This window comes from Chiloscyllium plagiosum, chromosome 14, assembly GCF_004010195.1.
Source record: "Chiloscyllium plagiosum isolate BGI_BamShark_2017 chromosome 14, ASM401019v2, whole genome shotgun sequence".
Taxonomy (NCBI): domain Eukaryota; kingdom Metazoa; phylum Chordata; class Chondrichthyes; order Orectolobiformes; family Hemiscylliidae; genus Chiloscyllium; species Chiloscyllium plagiosum.
The window spans coordinates 12,612,602-12,634,598 of NC_057723.1; the positions used below are offsets into that span (position 1 = coordinate 12,612,602).

At 41.1% G+C, this 21,997-nt stretch overlaps 1 protein-coding gene across 6 annotated transcripts in view; it reads left to right on the plus strand.

Moving 5' to 3' along the window:
- Positions 1-21,997, plus strand: part of LOC122556496 (prolyl 4-hydroxylase subunit alpha-2-like) — a 91,270-nt gene that overhangs the window by 29,803 nt on the left and 39,470 nt on the right. For all 6 annotated transcript variants that reach the window (XM_043703191.1, XM_043703193.1, XM_043703189.1 and 3 more), the window contains exons 2-6: positions 2,963-3,063; positions 11,945-12,041; positions 12,697-12,848; positions 15,671-15,808; positions 17,540-17,779. In XM_043703191.1, coding sequence (XP_043559126.1) covers positions 2,985-3,063; positions 11,945-12,041; positions 12,697-12,848; positions 15,671-15,808; positions 17,540-17,779 — 706 coding nt within the window. In that variant the 5' untranslated portion in view covers positions 2,963-2,984. The remainder of the gene's footprint in view (positions 1-2,962; positions 3,064-11,944; positions 12,042-12,696; positions 12,849-15,670; positions 15,809-17,539; positions 17,780-21,997) is intronic.

The window sequence follows — 21,997 nt, forward strand, 5'->3', positions numbered from 1 at the left end:
GTCTCCTTCCTATCGGAAAGATGTTGTGAAACTTGAAAGGGTTCAGAAAAGATTTACAAGGATGTTGCCAGGGTTGGAGTATCTGAGATACAGGGAGAGGGTGGGGTTATTTTCCCTGGAGCGTCGGAGGCTGAGGGGTGACCTTATAGAGGTTTGCAAAATTATGAGGGGCATGGATAGGATAAATAGACAAAATCTTTTCCCTGGGGTTGGGGAGTCCAGAACCCGAGGGCATAGGTTTAGGGTGAGAGGGGAAAGATATAAAAGAGACCAAAGGGGCAACTTTTTCACGCAGAAGGTGGTACGTGTATGGAATGAGCTGCTGGAGGCTGGAACAATTGCAACATTTAAGAGGCATTTGAATGGGTATATGAATAGGAAGGGTTTGAAGGGATATGGGCTGGGCGCTGGCAGGTGGGACTAGATTGGGTTGGGATATCTGGTTGGCATGGACGGATTGGACCGAAGGGTCTGTTTCCATGCTGTACATCTCTACGACTCTATGACTCTATGACATCTGCCATGGAGAGGATTTTAAAATTAGCCTTCAAAGGACATTGTAGCTGGGCCCTTAGAAAAGCTTACGATAAACAGGAAAAGTCAGCATGGTTTTTGAAAGAGACATTATGTTTAATCAATTATTGGAACTATTTGAAGGTGTGGTTAGGTTCTGCAATGCACAGGCTGGCAGGGTGCTGGAGGCACATGCAATGACAGTTTCTGAGAGAGAATTGGATATTTATGTTAGACAAAATCTGTAGAGCTGTGTGGTAATGGCTGAAGAGGGCGACAAGCTGACCTGCCCTGAAGGAGAGGCAAGCATGGAATGCGTAGCCTCTTTCTGTACTAGACGTGATCTGAGAGTCAGTGATACCAACAACAAAGGAAGGTAAAAGATATGAAGAGAGTTAGTGTTAATTTTTCACTGTCATGAGAAAACGTGGTGCGAGATGTTTAAGATGTAGGACTTGACAGGTAGATAGACATTTTCCTCTACATGCAGAGAAGTACCAGCAAACAATTCTTCATCCAAAGTAGGGTCTAAATATGCAGCTCCCTTCTCTCAAAAATCTGTCAAGACCCATTGATAAGAAAGATTTCAAAACTGAGGTTAATTTGTTTTCATTATGTATGAGCTGTTACAGAGCATGAAGCCAAAGCAAATAAATGGTGAGTTCAGATCTCGATCAGCCAGTAACTATTTGAATGATGGAACGTACTCAAGATTAGCCTACTCCCCTTCCTTCAGTTTACTAGCATGGTTCCTGGTAAGAGGACAGTCAGCCATGAGGGAGGATCGATGAAGTTGGGTCTGTTCTCCCTGAAGAGGGGAAGGCTGAGCAGAGATCTAATTGATGTTTGAGCAGATTGGACAGAGGATAGATGGGATGAAGCTCTTTCTACTTGTAAAAGAAGCAAGAATGAGAGGACATAGATTTAAATGACGTGCAAAAGAAGTAAGGGTGACATGAGAAAAATCCTTTTCACAAAGTGAGCAATACTTGATGTCGATATGTGTGATCTTCTTGTGGATCTTCTGCACCGGCATCTCCAAATCATTAATACACAGGTATGGGATGCATTACCTGTAAATGTGGTGGAGGCAGGTTCACTTGAGGTATTCAAGACATCGTGGGCAGATTAATTGGAAAATAATAGCACAGAGGCATATAGGGAAAAAGCAGGAGATTGGCATGAGCCAACACAGCTGCTGCAGGCACGATGGACTGAATGGCCTCCTTCCACGCCATAATGATTCTGTGATTCTATATTGACCAGCTGTCTGCCTTCAAGGTTAATTTTAAGATTAAAGGATTCACAAATTTGACATCATACTCTCCCATTTCACTGTCACTGTGGCCTCTATCAAAAGACATTTCTGTTTATATAAAAAGAAAGCAGTGAGTTTTCTGAATTGCTTAATGGCGAACTTTAGTCAACAGCCCGAGGCACCCAGCAAATCTCCCATGGTATTACTCACATAGTGCATTTCGAGATGCTTAAGATGGCTGTAGGACTTGACAGGTAGATAGCTAGAAACTTTTTTCTTCTGCTTTGGGAACCCATAACAAGGTGATGTTACACAGCCATGTACTCATTCATCTTAAAGCTATTCATCTTAAACATGAAGTGTGATCGGGTGTGACAGGAAAGTGGGGTGACACAGAGAGAAAAGTGAATGCCTCATGTAAGATTTGCCAATCCTGAAGTAATTCCACAAGTAATACATCGCCTTCTGCTTACTATGACTGAGTACCTGAGACATTTAGCACCCATGGTCATACTGATGCTTGTTTATCAGCAGCGAGTGTGTACAGGTTTCAAAACAGATGCTGGACAAAGTTCACATTCAGTTGGGAATGAGTGTGATACAGCTGTGTATAAGCCAGCTCAGAGCTGAAACTAAAACTCTTGGTTTTAACAGAAGGAATGGGTGCATGAGAAGTTATGAGAGCTATCAACCATTTTCTTTCCAAGTACAGATGAGAAGGAAACAATCTTTTACTTTATACAGTATATTCTATGACCACAGGACATCCTAAATTGATTTGTAACTAATAAAATACTTGCAAATGTTTACTTACTGTTTTAATATAGGAAATGCAACATCAAATTTGCACAAAGCAAAATCAGGTAAATAGCAATTTGATAAATAAACCGGTAATTTATTGTATTTATATTAGCCGAGGAACCAATATTTATCAAGGCATTGTTGATTCATTAGAACAGCCAGATATTTCTTAAGCAAAGAATATAACTATCTCAGGACCAAAATTTTAAAAGAAGTTTTGGACCTGGAGCTAATGCTGTTCCATTGAAAGCAAATCATTTTAATGTCTGAACAGCAGGCTTATCTCATAATTTGTTCTGCAAAGATGTGACTGTAATCTACATGGAGATACCTTGATATTTATTGAATTGGATATTGGTTTTCAAATGATGCCATGTTTTAATTGTTTAGATCTGTTCTGCGCTTTTTGAAGATGAAACGTTTGGCTCTATATCTGTTGGCATTCTGGTGCTATGTCTGGCAAACACAGGCTGAATTCTTCACATCAATAGGTAAGACTTATTGGAATGTTTATGCTTTTGTTGACATACTGCAATCCATTGATGTTATCGGTCATGTCTGCAGTCTTTCTTGTTAGCTCACATCAGAGCTGCTGCTGATGTTAAGCATTAGCAGAAAGATATTGATATGCTGGACCCCTTGCAGTCATAACTAAAATTCATTTTATATTCCTTAAGGTTGTAGATTTCTCCATTTTGCCTTCATCCCGACAGATTTGAAGAAAGGTGTTTGGGGTTTTGGATTTCCTGTCTGATGTCCCTGAGACCGTTTCTGAAAATTGGGCCATGAACATGCCCCACTACATCCCAATGATGCTCAGGCATTGGACCCAGAGCAAGATCGGCTGAGTCAGTGGATGGTATCTAGATCTTGGGAGGATGAGAAGAGATGTATAGGACAGAGATTAAGCCTACATTGTGAGTGACCTACAGCAGTGCTATGGAACCAAGCCAAACACTCCAGCTCCTCATGATTCCATGTTCTGTTCAGTGAAAAATATGCATTTGCCTTGTCTTCAACCTCTAGCTGGTCAGGCAACTTTAAAGCCTGAAAAAAGCTCTCCATTGTTTTTGGCCACTTTAAACGTGGGGTCCTTTAGCAGGAAGTAGGCCTCCCTATGTTTATTTCCCATGTTCATAGGAATGCTTAAATATCTGAGTTAATACTGCCCCCTTATATATAAAGATAGGCACCTTTGTTATATAGGTTATGTTCATGTAAAATCAGTAATTGTTACAGCCATCTAATGTCTCAAAAACAGGTGTAACAGGCTCTAATTTTTCTCGTCTTCCCTCTGCCTCTGTTTTTCTCTATTCTGCTGTTAATGTTCAGGTCTGCAAAGTGCTATGTCATGAGTAATATGATATACTCTGACTGTGCTGAGGGGAATGATTACTCTAGCAAGCTTCAAAATAACATTTCAATATAAGATTACTTACCTTGCCCAGATATCTTAATCTTCCTTAAATTTCCATTTAGATTCTTGAGAATTCCTTCTCCTCACCTACTCGTCTATCATTCCTGTCCAAGACGCACCATTCACTTCAATTAATGTTAAAAACAGCCATTCTGGAGTGAACACTAGAACCGTTTGCCAAGAAAGTCAAAGGAACAAGAGCATAAAATGTGAAAGTACAAGACACCTTTTTTGAAATTGCGTCCAGAGTTTGAGGAAGAATCCTTTTGTTCATAGTGCTGAGGTTGTCATCATATATTTTCATTCTTTGAGCAGCAATTTTTTTTCTGCTTCAGGAAAGAGTACCAACAGAAGTGAATTTTATTTTTTATCCTTTCAGTGCTGCTACGTTACACACAATAGTTTACAGTATGTTGGTGACGCCTCTTCTGAAGTACTATGTGCAGTTCTGGTCGCCCTGCTATGGGAAGGGTATTGTTAAATTGAGTATCCTTTTATTGTCACGTGCATTCAATACAAAATACAATGAAAAGTGTGTAACGTTGCTTGTACATAAGCACCATTCACAGAATAAAATTTTAAAAGATTTAAAGAGATTCCAAGTTTTCCTTCTCCGCTATTACATCATACCACCACCAGAATCCTGCTCCAGGCTTCCCAACACACGTCATGCTACAGAGAGTGAGCCACTCCAGGCTACACCAGCCTCTGCCATGCTACAAAGAGTGACCCACTCTGGATTACACCAGCCCAGGCAATGCTGCAGAGAGTGACCCACTCTGGGCTACACCAGCCTACATCATGCTGCAGGGAGTGACCCACTCTGGGCTACACCAGCCCACGCCATGCTGCACGGACTGACCCACTCTGGACTACACCAGCCCAGACAATGCTGCAGAGAGTGACCCACTCTGGACTACACCATGCTGCCGAGAGTAACTCACTCTGAGCTACACCAGCCCATGCCATGCTGCAGAGGGTGACCCACTCCAGGCTACAACAGCCCACACCATGCTACAGAGGGTGTCCCACTCTGGGCTACACCAGCCCACGCCATGCTGCAGAGAGTGTCCCACACTATGGAGAGCATTCAGGAAAGGTTTACCAGGATGTTGTCGGGAATGGAGTGTTTGATTTGTACAAGTAGGCTCAGTAGGCTGGGACCTTTTTCACTGGAGCGCAGGACGCTAGGGCCTGACCTAATAGAAGTCTATAAAATCATGAGAAACTTAGGGTGAATAACCAAGGGCTTTTCTCCATGGTAGGTGGATCTAAAAACGAGAGGGTATAGATTTAAGGTCTGAGGAGAAAGATTTAAAAGGGACCTAAGGGGCAACTTTTTCATGCAGAGGGTGGTGCATATATGCCAGAGTAAGTGGTGGGGATTGGTACAATTACAACATTTAAAAGGTATCTGGATGGGTATATAGATAAGAAGGGTTTACAGGGATATCGGCAAAATGCTGGCAAATGGGACGAGATTAATTTAGGATATCTAGTCGGCATGGAAGAGTCAGACCGAAGGGTCTATTTCTGTTCTGCATATCTCTATGACTGTTTGATTCTATGGTCATTGTAGCAATTTTAAAATGACGGAGTCACCTGCTCAGTTATTTTGGAGGCAATCATGACATATGTCTCAACAAATGTTGAGTGGATAAAAGTCACTCACTTTATTTCCTGAACAACATTAGAGAACCAGTTGGCCTTTGCAATAACAACCTTGTAGTTTTATGGCTGAGACTAGACTTTATTCCAGACTTATTTAATTAAGGTTCGAGTAAATGAAAGCTGCAGAGGAAAGTTGCGGATGAGCTGGCAATGCTTGACCAGTTACTCTACTGCAGGTATGTTGAAGTTTCTCTCTCTTGAATTTTTATGGTGCAGTTTCAAAGCTCAGCACAGTTTAGAGAATACAAGTCACTCCAAACCATGATTGAAGAAACAATCCCTGGAACGTGGCTGGCTGGCAGCCTTTCATTACTTTTAACAGAGTTTTTTTTTAAAATCTCATGTGTTTCGCATTTAAGAGGAGTCTGAATCCTGCTGCTTTCCACCAGTTTGGAGAGCCTTGTATCAAAACATATGACTAATATTGAAAGGACTCCATAACGTAAGAATATCTTGCACCATTGTCAAAGCCACCCCCACTGAAGGGTTCTTTCCAGATGAACAGACTCTTTTGTGACAAGGAAAGTAGCCTCTCCAGGAATGAATCACGGTTGTCTCTGCAAGACAAAGGTTTCTGTTTTATTGTTCTAGTGATTTTTCTTTTACGTTCAGTTTGCCTGAACTTATTAAAACTTTGCAAGTGGGTATGGAATGTTAAAACATAAAGACCTTCATCACAAGGTAAGTGTAACAAGGTCAGCCAGGTGGCTGTCATAGAATATGAGTTCCCTGTTTGGGGCTGTTAATCTGGTCCAATCAGGGAGCCCTTGCTGACAGACAAAAAGAAGAGTGTCAGACATTCTGACACTCTGAGAGCTGGCTCTAAGGGAGCTGGATCAGTGCCCGGGACTTTCCATGTGTAAATAAAGGATAACTTCGTGACAAGATCCTGGCCTCTGTGGAGTAAGTTTCTGTATTCATTTGTGCAGTTTCAAAGGCATTACAATGGCACCCCTGTCCCAATCCCTCCCTCTAACTTCCACACACAGAACTTCCCACACTCCCACGATGAAATACTCACCACTGAGAGTTGTTCCTAATTACAGTCATTTGCCAGTCTTTGAAGAGCCAGTGATAAATAAGGTGAAATTTTTGGGTGCAAGGGCAAAGGTAGATTCTGAAAGCTTTTGCGTGCATATCTTTTAATCCACTAAAACGTTAACAAAGATATATCAATATGATGATCAAATAGCTCTGTGTATTTCAAAAAGTGATTTCAATAAATTATGTCACATAGAAGTGACAGTTTGATACTGTGACTAACAGGACATGTTTGTGACTTATTCTCAATTAATCAAACTTTACCAATTTATTAGGCGAAATTGAGGACTGCTAATCCTGGAGATCAAAGTTGAGAGTGTGATGCTGGAAAAGCACAGCAGGTCAGGCTGCATCCGAGGAACAGGAGAATCGACATTTCGGGCATAAGTCCTTCACTTACCAATTTATCCCTCCTTAAATTCATCAAGATTTATTTCTAAAAGAAGAATACCTCCTGATAAACTGGATGGCAGAGCAGGCCATTCAGCCCATTTAGTCCACTCTACCATTTAATGAGGTCATTGCTGATTTGAGAATGCTCATTGATTAATGTGAGGTTTCGTGTTGGGTCATACAGAAATGTCGAGTGTGGAAACCCGTTAGAAAAGAACAAAATCACCTTTCAAAATGGCCACAATTTTGGGTGCACATTGCATGTTGCAAGCTGTTTGCATTCAATGAGGAAGCTTCCCCGTTGGTCCACAGAGGAATGGGTTTCAATGAGAGTGCTGTGGTTGCAGAAAGGTACTGGCACTTACTTTGCCATGGGAGAAGTAAGCAGTGTAAAGACAGGGAGATGGTACATCAAGTTTGCCTTTTGGGGATCTCTTTCGAAGCAAGGTCCAGGATACCTACACAAGATTAACTTCTTGTGTCCATAGGCAGGCAACGCCTAGTGGTGTTATTGTTAGACTATTAATTCGACTCTCCTGCTCCTCAGATGCTGCCTGACCTGCTGTGCTTTTCCAGCACCACACTTTTTTACTCTGATCTCCAGCATCTGCAGTCCTCACTTCCTCTTATTAATTCGGAAACTCAGCTAACCTTCTGCAATCCAGGTAATTTTTTCACGCAGAGTGTGGTGTGTATATGGAATAAGCTGTCAGAGGAAGTGGTGGAGGCTGGTACAACTACAATATCTAAAAGGCATCTGGATGGGTTCATGTAGAGAAAGGGATATGGGCCGAATGCTGGCAAGTGGCACTCAGTCATATTGGGATTACTGATTGGCATGGATAAATCAGACTAACTGTCCTATTTCCGTGCTATATGACTCTATGATTCTTTGACTCTGATTCCACTGTTATTTTGGGAGAAAGCTCCAAAGACCCTTTGAGAAAAGAAATGCACCTAATCTCTGTTTGAAATTCTCTCCAAGAGAAAAACACATCCTCTCCTCATCTACGATGTCAAAACCCACAGGATCTCCTGCATTAATTCAGGTTGCCTCTAATTTTTCTATACTCCAGCAGATACAAGTCTGTCCAACCTGTCCCGATAACTGCTCAACCCCTCCATTCAAGTAATTAGGCTAGTAAATCTTTACTGAACACCTCCAACACATTACACAATTCCTTGCATAAGGTTCAGAATAAATACTGCCTACAATACTCCAGATGTGATCTCAGCAGTGCCCTGGGTAACTGAGAAACAGCTTCCCTAATTTTGTATTCAATTCCTGTACAATCAATAATAACATTTAGTTAGCTTTCCTCATTACTTGTGCCTGCATACTGATGTTACGTGATTTATACATGAGGATATCCAGGCCCTTCTGTATCTCAGAGGGATCTGCAATCTTCCTCCATTTAGGTAAAATGCTTTTTTAAATTCTTCTTCTTTATAGACCAGTTCACCTCATTAATACTCAGTTTTCTATCTTACCAAACTTACTAACCTGGCTCGAGGTCAAAGAAAATCTGGCAGGGAAACCAATGCAGGTATTTGGCAGATTCAGCTCCCTATGTGCACTGAACAACCATTGTGTTGTATTAGAACAAACTGCAGCACAGTGCGTGATCGATGGGCACCAACCAACTCTTGCCCATACATATCGACATCTTGTAAGTGCCAACTCATCACAACCATCATGGTACCCCTCCAATAGACTGGCAGGGCATTCTAGAAGCACAAACTTGATTTGCAGAATGCACCAGCATCTACCATTGAAAGGCTACAGAGGGGACATTTTGCATGTAGGGACAAGAATCCAGCTCGGGGATTAGATCACACTGTATCTCAAGGCTGTTTGCTTGCCCGCTGAGTGGTTACCTGCATGGTCACAGCATTCATGCCTTGCTTTGCTGTGCCAATTAGTGTAGTTACACACAGCTGGGCATCTTATGTTGATGGTCAGCAGTCCCCCGTCAAGGGGTGGATAACTTGCTATATAACACATTTTTATGTCAATATTAATCCTACACCACATGGGCCAGCCACTGCATGTACAGCAAGCAAGCAGTCATATCTCCAAGGCTTAGGGGCATATCTTCATTGATGTTCATGGAGGCACTTATCAGAGTTAGTCAAGGCAGTCTCCAGTACCAGTTCAGAGGATTGGCTACAGTCAGACATCCAGTCAGGATGATTGCATTGCGAGGTTCTTGTCTCTAGGGAGTGGGTCACTCAGATGGTAAGTACAGAGTTGGGGGGAAGGGAAGTGGAGTAGGACTGATGTAGCCAGGGAACAGTGCAGCCATCTTGTCAAAATCTGATGAGACTGTCCTGTCAGCTCACTCAAGGGGGTAGGCCATGGTTAGCCATCAGCTCTGTTTGTAGAAACTAAGGGCAAAGTGTAGGGGGCAGGATGTAAGGGCAGGACATGAGAATGAGACTCTGTACATTGGTCTTCAGGACTGGGTGCTGCAGTCTGGGGGTAACGAAAATGAGAATTGTGAATGGAGGCAATAGTATTTGCATGGAAAGATGTAGTAAAGCATGGGTGAAGGGGGTCATATGGGAAGAGAGTACATCCATGGTCAGGAGTGTAGGACCACATCTGGCACAGTCATCTCATATACCAGGGGCTGTAGAGGAAAAGTGGGCAGGTGTAGGCATTTGAGGATGAGTTGGTGGGATTTTAAGAAAGTATGGAGCCGATGGTGTTTGCAGGAAGTCTGGGGGCTTGCTGACATGGTGAGGCAGAGGCTGGAAACCACTGGCTGGTGAGAAGTCAATGTGCCCTTCTGCGGTGTTAGAAATTGAAAGTGTGCATTGGAGAAGAGAAAAAAAATGCTGTGACCACACTTTGACTGGATGGAGTAAGTGTCTCAACCTGTAAGGGGTGGCATATAGGAGCTGCCAATGTGAGGCCCTTTAAGGGGAAAGGACATTTTACATACACACACACACCAGACCTATGGACTCCTTTTTCACTGCACATCCTAACACATTGCACTTCCCGCAACTGTGTGTATTGCACATTCCTGACACAGTCACTCCTTGATACTTACACATGTGGACACAGAGGCCGCAAAAGAAGAGGGGTTGGGGTCAATGAAGTCAGCAACACTCATAGCTCTGTATATGCTGTGTTCCTCTTGCTCCCAGATGATGCAGCAGGCTCCGTTACCCATGCCAGCAAAGTACCCTGAATAGGTTTTCTTCTTGCTCTCCCTCCCATCATGTCTTACTGTGCTCCATAGTTTGTAGCTGAGTGGAGAGAATCTGCTCAGCAATGGAACATATTGATCCCAGCACTTTGATCCCAGACGATATTTAGATATGGATGGGTCAGATATGCTGAGGATCTTCTTGCCAGGGGCAAATTGGCCTTCCTTGGCTTAAATTTCTAATGGTGAGGGGGGTTTGCAGGTTGGAGGTGAAGGGAGTGGCCACCTATCGGACACCTCTGAGAGGGCTGCGTGTGGGTCCCCATGGCATGAGCCATATCTGAGCTCGGTACTTCTGTTATTTTGTAGATGTAAGAAAGTCATGGCTTCCCCCAATTACATTGTTAATATTATTTTATAATGTGCACCCAAGACCTTTAAAGATTAAAACACTGATTCTAGGTACCAGGTAAGGAGGGGTAAAATGGCTCCCCTTTTTCTGCACAACAGATTTTTTTTTAACTGATGGATTTGTGAATTCGGAGACTATTAACTAAGTCCTGTGACTAAAAGACACGGCAGTCAGGTTTCCTTCTGTTTAAAGAAAAATAAAATATTTGTTGTACTTATCTAGGTAAGAATACCAATAAACTTTTCAGATCACCATCACACGTCAATGCAACAGTTCACACTCACATAAAATCAAGCTGCAATGTAAGAGAAGCCCAGTAAAATGTAATGGTGTACAGATCTGGTAAATTGATAACAAGACTGATTTCACACTGGGCATGGTGATCTCTCACTTCTGTATTGAGACCGTTTATCTTTTCTGGAGGAAATAGCTGCCTGGTTAATAATTAAAACATTGCAGCACATGGATGATGAAACAACAGCAAGGCTCAAACTTTCAGCCAGGTGAGAAAGGAGACAGAGTCAGAGAGAGAGAGTGTGTGACAGTCTGGGTCCGACCTGTTTATTGTGTTCCTTGATTCGACAATTTTCATGCCTCAAAAAATCTGTTTCTTCAACATAGAAGGAGTTAGTTGGCTTATCCCACAATCCCTCTCACTAACTCACAAGTTGGCCTTTTACATGGTCTCCTAGCTTTTTATTTCAATTTTTAAAAAATACTTCAAATCTGCCATGGTGGGATACAAGCCCACGTCCCCAGAACATTAGCCTGGGGTTCTGTCTTCCTGGGCCAGCAACTTTGCCACTCCCTACTGCCATTGGCTGAATGGTTTGAATATGTTCATAGCAAGTTGATTCCAGGTCTCTGCTTTAGTATGATTAGTATATGGCTGAGCAATTTCTGTTTCTCAACTGCAATCCTATAGTTCATAACGATTTTGCTCAATAGCTTGCTTCTCACTTAGTTGAAGACATGGGTGATTATCTGGATATTTTATTAATTGTTTCATATTCCTCCTCCATGAACATTATCTTTGAGGTTTTTGGGACCAGCTAATTCCATTTTAATGGCTTAGGGATTGTTAAGGTACAGTAATGCAAATGTTTGGCCATGTTATTAGTTGCTGTTTTGATTCACTTTTAAAAAGAAGGCTGCTTCTCAGTCTTGTAAAATTCAACCAGTTGCTTGGAGCCCGATAACATTTTATAATATAAAACATTACCTTATAATGATAAACATTCTTCAATTAACCCTCTTCAAAATATTTTCTCTCCTTTCAGGTCAGATGACAGATTTAATTTATGTGGAAAAAGACTTGGTGAAATCTCTGAAAGAATATATAAAAGCAGAAGAGAGTAAATTAACAAAAATTAAAAGGTACCTTTTACAATGTCTATAAATCCTCTTTTAGTAAAATGATCATTATAACCTGATCATTTCTTCATTATAACGTGATGAAAGTGTACCTCCTTCACACTTAATTTTATGAGGTTGATCCCTCAGTGTGTGTTGATAATAGGACCCATGTTCACTGTTATGTATAGGCATGACCTTATAATGCCTACTTTTTAAAGTTCATAAAATTCATATTTAAGAGACCACTGGAGGTAAGTTACTTGAAGTTGAAACTTCAAGCAGAGAAAAGGGAGTTTTCCCATCTGCATCTGAATGCATGTCAGTCAGCTCAGTGTATTAGACACTAACATCGAAATACATAAAATTAAATTCCTTTACTCTTCATTACTAATTTCCATCATCCTGTCCAGTACACAGTAGTCTATGGAAGTAAGCCTATTCCTGCCTTACAGCTGTCTCACTGTTCAAGACCACTTACAAATTGTGCAATCTGTACTACAATGCAATTTTTTTTCAGGAGGCTTTAAACACCACCTCATCTGTCAAAGCTGCAACAATCAATGGCCATTCTAGGACACTGTCCAGTCTATAATAGGTTGTAAAAAAAAAGAGAAAGTAGTCTTTCAGTGGAATTACAATTTCCAATCCTTAATCATACCTTCTGTTGTGTAAACAGTTGGGCTGAAAAGCTGGATCAACTGACACACACATCAACCTCTGACCCAGAAGGATATCTGGGTCATCCAGTGAATGCATACAAACTCATGAAGCGATTGAACACGGAATGGCTAAAACTAGAAAGCTTAGTTCTACAGCAAACTTCTGATGGTAAGTAATCGAATTGCTATCGGTTGAGAATTTCACTTGATTGAAGAGAATGCAGCAGGTGCACCATTTCAGAAATATGCACAACTATGTGATGAGTAATAGCTATAGTTTCTAATCAGAATGTAGAATTAAGAATTCCTTTGTAGTCAATGTAATGTTTAGCACCAGGATAAAGCAGTGCTCTGAAAGCTAGAGCTTCCAAATATACCTGTTGGACTATAACCTGGTGTTGTGTGATTTTTAACTTTATACACCCCAGGCCAACACCGGCACCTTCAAATCAGGATAAACCTTGATCCCCTACAATCATGTCAAACATGTAGTAGGGAGTCACTGGCCTATTTCAATATTGCCATACATTATATAAGCATTAGGGTCCAATTTCATCATTTGGCCACTGAAGGAATTTTTATTCTAGTATCAGAGGTTTGAGTAAAACTTGACGATAGGATAATGGATAAGAGAGGTCCATGTAGAATGGCTTTAAGTTGAGTTTGGAATATTTTTGTTGGCCAATTTGAGCATTTTCAGGCATGAATAGGAGAAAGGTTTGAATCTTTCCTACTCCTGGTTTCCAACACCCTTCCTGACCATGAACCCTCTAAGATCCCTCCCTACTTGACTGACTGACTGTTGTATCATAGAAACATGGAATAGAATCAAAGAATCATTACAGTTTGGTCCCTGAAACCAATTTCCTCATTACTCCCATTTAGATTTGGGTTCAATTTAAATTGTTTAATAGAGGCCTGATTGGGAAAATTTCCCTCGCCTCATTTTCCATGATTTATTTGCGTGTTATGGGTGACCCAGGTTAATAGTCAACCACATTGCTGTGCTGTGGATCACATGTCAGCCAGATCAGGTAAGAATGGTGATTTTCCTTCTTTATTAAACCAGATGGCCATTTACATAGTCTCCACTAGGCTAGCTTCTTATTTCAATTTTTTTTAATTCATACCTGCCATGGTAGGACACAAGCCCATGTCCCCAGAACAACAGCCGGCAGTTCTAAGCTTCCTGGTCCAGTGACATTGCCACTACACTACTACCTCCCCTACTGCCATGGTCTGAATAGTATCCTCTTACTTCCTGGTGTACTGACACCTGCAGTTAAAATTGCTGCTGAAAGTGTCTATTTTGTATTCACTGAACGTCTCAATTGTCCGCAGGATTGAGATAGTCAATTTAAAACAACAATGTGCATTTAGCAGCAGCTTTAATAGTGTCTCAATGGTTAGCTCTGCTGCCTCACAACACCAGGGTTCCAGGCTCAATTCCAGCCTCGGACGACTGTCTGTGTGGAGTTTGCACATTCTCCCCGTGTCTGCGTGGGTTTCCTCCGAATATTCTGGTTTCCTCCCACAATCCAAAGATGTGCAGGTCAGGTGAATTGGCCATGCTAAATTGCCTATAGTGTTAGATGCATTAGTCAGGGGGAAATGGGTCTGGGTGGGTTACTGTTCGGAGGGTCGGTGTGGATTGGTTGAGCTGAAAGGCCTGTTTCCACACAGTAGGGAATCTAATCTAATCAGAAAATATCCCAAAGTGCTTTACAGAGGAAGAGACAATCAAATAATATTAGAGTTTCAATTAGAGGTGAAGAATAAGGAGGAAACAGTGATAGAGAGAAGGAAGGAGACATGAATAGAAATAACAACTTGGATTTTCACTGACTCAGCAGTCCCATAATAATTATTGTTTCCTGGATTTCTAATCCCTTCCTGGGTTTTCAGATCATCCCTTTGGCCTTTTACAGGTGCTGGCTGTTTTGAGTCTCAATAGTTCTCTCAGCCTGCCCAGCCCCACTGCAGAAACTCTCTGGGCTGAGAACCAAGCCATCCATTAGTGTCTTGAAACACCTAAACCTCTGCTTGATTGACAGCTTTTGGCTCACTGATTTCTGCAATAAATTTCATGATGCATTATGAAACAAGGTTAAGAGATTTCAAGTTCCCATAGCTTCAGCAATTAAAGCTTAAAGACTGGATGATTGACACGTTTATTGGGCTGCATGAAGGGGATTTTGTTTACCATGGCAAAAAAGCTATGAATGCATGATTATAATTCTTTTCAAATATTTTTGTCCATACATGCACAACTGTCACGTCAAGGTTCATTGCTTCTATAAAGATATGTTGGGGTGGGTGAATGGGCTTTAATATAGCATAACCAGGCATGAAGTGGACATAAAGGTTGTATGGAGAGGCACAGTCTGCTTTAGGATTGTTTGAATATTTTAACTGGGGTGGGCGTATTACCAAAAGGGATGGGGGATGGCTTGGGGAAGGCATAGATGGGCATGTGAATTGTGTGAGGGCTGGAGAGCCTAATCTAGTTTTATTTTAATTGGGATAAAGACCCCAGTAGCTGGGCAGGCCTTTTAAATAGACCACACCCACAACCTACAGTCCTTGTGGTTGACTCTTAAGTATTTCCCTCGTTCTGCTGGCATTTACTGTCGCAGTGTTAGAGAATTCCAGTATCCATTGAAGCCCTGTTCACCAGTGAGAAGCAAGAAGCCGAGTTGAATTTTTGATTTATTTTCTCCTTTTATATTCTGGCCCAGGGAAACTGCAATTGGAAATAGTACCAGCTGTAGTCAGTCAATTTAACTGCTGATTGAATCTTGGGTGCCGTGGTTTATATGATTTATCAAATGGTTCACATTGCTTTGTAACAGCTGGACAGCTGTACTTTCTGTTTTGCAAGCAAATGAGCAGCATTATGTTAAAGGAAACATTTGTGAAGTGTGCTGCTCAACATTTGATATTAAGTTTTGGATTTTCTCTTAACACTGTTTCTTTTCCATTGCTGAACAGCATTCATCGCTAATCTCTCAATCCAAAGGGAGAACTTTCCCACTGATGAAGATGAGAGTGGAGCTGGGAAGGCCCTTTTACGTTTGCAGGACACCTACAGACTGGATTCTGAAAGTATTTCCAAGGGCAAGCTACCAGGTACATGCAACAAACAGGGCAATTTGTTTTGAGTTGTGGCTTCGCAGTGGCTTTTGACCTGATTTTGAAATTTGCATCAGTAAATTGCTAAGGAAGTGGCAACCTTAGGTAACCTGGAACTGCAGTGCATTGGCATAATAACCAGAGGATAAGGAGTTCCCTATCTCAGCAGCAAAGTCATACAAAATGGAAACAGACCCTTTGGTTCAACCAATCAATGCCAGCCTAATGCCAAACTAAGCAAGTCTCACCTGCCCTGTGCTTGGGCAACATCCCTCCAAACATTCCTTATTTATGTATTTATCTAAATGCCTTTCAAAACATTGTACCCGTATCCACCACTTTCTCTGCAAATTCATTCCACACATGAACCACTCTCAGTGTAAAAAAAATTGCCCCCATGTCTTTTTAAAATCTTTCTCCACTCACCTTAAAAATGTGCCCCTAGTCTTGAAATCCCCAACCTTAGGGAAAAGGGGATTCACCTTATCTATGCCTTCATGATTTTATAAACTTCCAAAAGATCATCCTAAACCTCCAACATTCCGGTGAAAAACATTTGGAAAGAAAATTGCAGCAAAATATGGGGCATATTAAGAGAAGGAGGAAAAATAAATTTAGTGCACACTACCCCTTAAGTGGACGCTGAGGTTGAATATTCCCACGGACATTGGGAACTCATCGTTAGGATCACTATCAAACCGTGCCTCTTGCACCATGGTGCAATCATAATAGTAAGTGCCAACCAACAGGCCACCCCTACATTCACCGTACAGTCAAGGACAGAAGAAGGAGTCATACATTACATGGAAGACCCAGTCAGAGGTCTTACACAGATATGCCTGACTGCTATCACTTTTTTCTGGAGATAGTGGTCATAGATTTCAAATTCTCTCCTTAGAACCCTGTACTGGTAGCATTTTCCAGTGGGTTTAGAACTGTCAATCTTTGATAAGATGGGTTTCAGAGAAAAGAGAGAAGGGACAAATGCTGTTGCTGCAGGCAATTTGTTTGTTAGGTCTATCTGTGTTGAAATCCAATAGCTTTATTATACCCACATGTATTCACATGACATAAAAATATTGTAAACTCAGTGACTCTAGTTGAGCAGCTTATGCACTTTGCAAATGTTATGTTTCTCCCTACTGCAGCACGTCTCCTTTGCTTTGAAAGTGGTCTTTCCAAAAAGTTAACTGTACAGAGGTCTGTCCACCAATTAAATTCTGCATTAATATTTCAGACAATGCATTCTCTTAACACTTACCAAAATATTTTAACCTTTTCTTTCATTTCTCATGATCTTTGATGATTAGTCAGAAATGGCAGTTTCTTAGGATTGCAGTGTTTTATTAATCTGCTCTATCTGTATCTGTAACTACTTCTAGCCCCACAACTCCCTAAAACATCTGCATTCCTCAATTTCCTCATTTCCTACCTTCACATTTTTAATTACTCCAACATAGGTGGCTGTGCCTTGTACTGGGTAGGCCATGAGTTCTGAAATTCGTGACCGAAATCACACTCTTCCCTTTTTCCTGATATTCTTTAAGATCTATCCCTCTGTCCAATCTGCTAACCATCTGGTTTAATGCCTTCACACTTGGCTCATTATGAAATCTGGTTTGGTAGAACTCCTGCGATGCACCTTGCGATGTTTTATTACTTTCAAAGACGCAGTATATATGCAGTTTGTTATTGATAGGTTGCACAGTTACCAATATTTTCCTGCAGGTGCACAGCATATTGTCTCTCTGACGGTTGAGGATTGCTTTGAGCTGGGGAAGATAGCATACAATGATGCTGATTACTACCACACTGTACTGTGGATGCAGCAAACCCTTAAACAGCTGGAGGAAGGGGAGCCCAGTGTCATAACCCAGGCCGAAGCTCTGGATTATCTCAGCTACTCCGTGTACCAGATTGGTGATATCCGGCGTGCTATTGATCTGACAAACCGCCTAATTGCAGTTGGTAAGAATACACAATAACTAACACAGTAACAAGGGCATGTACTGAGAATACTAAAAGCATGAGTTCAAACCTCACCTTGGTAACTGGAAGATCAGGATTGAGTTTAAGATCTGGAAAACCAATCTCTCCTGTTCTCTGTGCATTCACAAATGTTCCCTTTCGTTTTTTTTCTAACCCATCCTCCCTCCATTCTGTGACTGAAAATTTGTCACATTTCTGATATTTCCCAATTCTGATGAAAGGTTCTGTAAATGTTGACTGATATTTTTCTCTCTCTACAGATGCTGCCTGGCCTGCTGAGTATCTCCAGCATTTTATATTTTTAGTATGAACAAATAGCTGGTGTCAGCTATTGAATCAATGTAATGTCCAATATTAATGGATTTCAAGGGAATGAAACCTGTCATCTTTGCATAGTATGACCTCTGTTTGACTCTCGTCCCATACGCTAATGATCTGAACTCCAAAGTATCTTTACTCAACTTGTGCATAGATTTCTTGTGTTTTTTAAATACATCATAGGATATGGGTGTTGCTGACTAGGCCAGCATTTATTGCCCCACTCTAATTGCCCAGAGGGCACTTAAGAGTCAGCCACTTGTCATATATAAGCCAGGCTAAGAAAATACTGCAGATTCCTTTCCTAAAAGACTTTAGTGAACCAGATGCGTTTTCTCCCCAGTAATCAGCAATGGTTTCATTATAATTGGACTCTTGATTCTTGATTTTTATTGAATTCAAATTCCACTATCTGCTATTAGCATTACCTGGCTCCCTAGATTAATAGATTAATCAGATTAATTCCTGTCCATCTTCCTTCTCATCTGTCCACTCCACCCACCTTTCCAACCTATCACATTACCCCCACTTTATCTACCTATCGCACTCTCAGCTACCGTCGCCCCCAGCCCCACCCCACCCCACTCCCACTTATCTCTCCGCCCCCTGGGGTCGCAAGCCTCATTCCTGATGAAGGGCCTTTGCCCGAAACGTCAATCTCCTGCTCCTCGGATGCTGCCTGACTTGCTGTGCTTTTCCAGCACCACACCCTTGTCCCTGGATTAATAGTCTAGTGATAAAATCAGTAGGCTATTGCCTCCCATTGTTATTACACACTTCTTGTACAACTGGAACAGGAAACCAGGCCTCCTGGCTCAGAGGTAGGATACTGTCGCTGCACTACAAGAGCCGTATGGACTGGAGGCTTAACTTTTGATGAATCAAGCCAGCTATTCAGTCCCATCAGAAACCATTCCGTTGAAAATCTGACTTATTACCACCTTCTCAGCACAGTGAGCAATAAATGCCAGCTTTTTCTAAATTTATCCTTTCGTGAATTGTTGGCATCGCTTGACAAGACCAGTATTGGTTGCCCATCCCCAACTATATTGATTTGAATGATGTGCTTGGCCTTTTCAGAGTGTATTTACAAGTCAGCCATATGACTGTGGGTCAGAGTGACATGTAGGCCAGACCAGGTAGAAAATAGGAGAATTACGTTGTAATTGGAAAGGAGACAAATAATTCCAGAACAGCTGTATATATTTTTTAAAACTTGCAAAAGATTATTAGGGCAACTCGACTCATCCAGTTTTTTTTCACAAATCAACCCCTATTTTTCCAACAATGGGCATAGATTTCTGGACATTTTCATTTCTGGTGGGGATATAGTGGCTGGACATCCTGAAAAACATCCTGGAGCAGCTGTAGACATTATAAATCTGAGATTTAAGTAAACTTCCAACTGGAAAATAGATAGCTCAGAGAGAAACATAAGGAAAGAAAATTGCATTTATTTCATTTTTTTTATAGTCTCGCAACATCCTAATGTATTTTGCAGCCAATGGAGTGTTTTCAAATGTGTTCACTCATAATTCCGTGGCAGTAGATAATGTAAATGATGCTAAAAAAGGGGCATGAAGTTGAATGCTTTTATCTTGCACTTATCTAGAATGAAACACAAAAGGAATAACATTCAGAAAGGAAGCAACAGCTTTTACAACAAGGGAAGAGGGCGCAGGTTAGTTAGACCATGGTTGGCATGGAAATACAGCAGGAATTGTTAACTGTATTAGATAACTAATTACATTCAAGCCAGGCTAGTCGATTCAGTTTGAGGTGTTGCCATGGGGATACAACATGGATTGGTTGTCTCCATATCCCTTTACTCAGTTTGAAAAGTGCAATTTTCTTCTGTCTGAAGCGAACACGCTCTTTGTAATGTAGGAAATGTGATAGACATATTGCACATATGAAGGTCCCATTTGATAATGATCTGTTTGTTTATTCCCCAATTATTATCTTCAAAATAAATATCATACAAGATACAGATAACAACTTCTTAGCTCATCTTTGGTGGGTGAACATCTCCCTAGGCTTTGTGTTCAGCCCTCTGAAATCGGGCCTCCGTCCTTTACATGGAGAGTATTAGCATGCAAACTGAACCAAAAATGACATCTCCGTTCTCCAATGATTGTGGCAGTTCACAAAGGACAATAGAAGTTTGGAATTCTGAGGCCCGTAAGTGTATGAATAATTTAAGCTTTCAAGTCTGCAGTGGATAGATCTTCATTGGATGATGACTCTCAAGAGATATGGAACTAATTGAGGTATAGATGGGGCCTAGTCTAAATGAATGGTGGGGTGTGTTTGAGGGGTTCATTACTGCTCATATTTTCACGTGATGAGGAGGTGCCAGTGTTGGACTGGGTTGAACAAAATCAGAAGTCACACGACAGCAAATTTATAGTCCTACACCTTTATTAGAAATCACAAGCTTTCAAAGTACTGCTCCTTTGTCAAGTGAAGTGACTTCAGATGATGAAGGAGCAGCACTCCATAAGCTTGTGATTTCAAATAAACCCCTGGTGTCATGTTTTCACAGGTGGAGGAATGACCTAAAATAATGAGGTATGCACCTGGTTTTGCATTACAGACAAGGGATCAAATACCGAGTGCCACAAGCTAAAAATGGGTCAGCAACAACCTTTCCATGTCTGCACAATTTTTAATGTTTTTATTTATAGGCAGCTCCAAATGAAACTCTGAATACACATGCCCAGCAGCTGCACACCACTGCTGACTATGTAAACCTGAAACAACACAATCAGATCTCCTAAGGCAACCGGATTACAACTCCAAGGGAATAGATTTAGATTTTCAAAGAACAAGTTTCAGGCAATATTGGGAATTTCTTGAAAGCGAGATTGACCACTTCCCTGAAATTGCATTTCGAGTTCTTACCAACTCAGTGACTGTAAAGGATGGAGTAAAACAAATGAAGGACTTTTTTATTCTTACCTATCTTAATGATAAATATCAGTACTTAACAAATCCCCTTCCTTCCTGTGTTGTGTTTTTAAGATTTAGCCATAGCTTTGCTGCACCGCAGGAATTTTCTGATAAAGGTTTGAGAGGCATGCCTGAGTCAAGGCAATATGAATTGCTTTATCCTTCACTATTAAATCATTGTGGCCACATATCTGTTGTGGATCTGTGTTTCTGAGGTTGTATAAGTTTAACATTTTAACGGTGAACATTGTGAAGGTATCATATCCAGTTTGGAAATAGTCCAGTATATTTTATTTAAATATACAAACTACACTAGGTCTCAGCTAAGAATTTTTTCTATTAAATTCACTGTGCTTTGGAGACAATCATGTTTTAATTGCCGCCCAGCAGCTGTGAAGGGGATAATATCTAACATGTTTAATGGATCTAAGCGTTAACAGTGAAATAACTTCTTTCATCATACTCCTGACTTTCTTCTTCTCCTTTTAATGACTGCTAAACTGTTTGAGTATTTTCTTATAATCTATTCAATAAATGTTCTATGCTACCAAGGTTATTGTGCTAGACCTGTGCTGAGAATTCTGGGAATATTATGCTTGCCAAGACTGCCATTTCCTTTGTAAAGGCCACCCCTGAGATTTACTTCATTATTTTCAACATATTGGGCTAGAAAGTTGCTGAAAAAGCTGTACTATTTTACAAATAGAAAGTGGAAGGGAGTCTGATGTCCAGGAGTAGCACATGTAGTAGACACCCACAAGTTTGTAGAATCTAAAGTCCAGGGACCGTTCTTGAACCACATTAGGCACCTTGCACATGCCAATAACGTGCCCAGAGAATGCTTCAGGAGTGCTTGGTTGAAATTAGGCTCCCTTAAATGCAATTGGCACTGGACATGTTCTATTGAAGGAGACCAGGCTTCTCTGG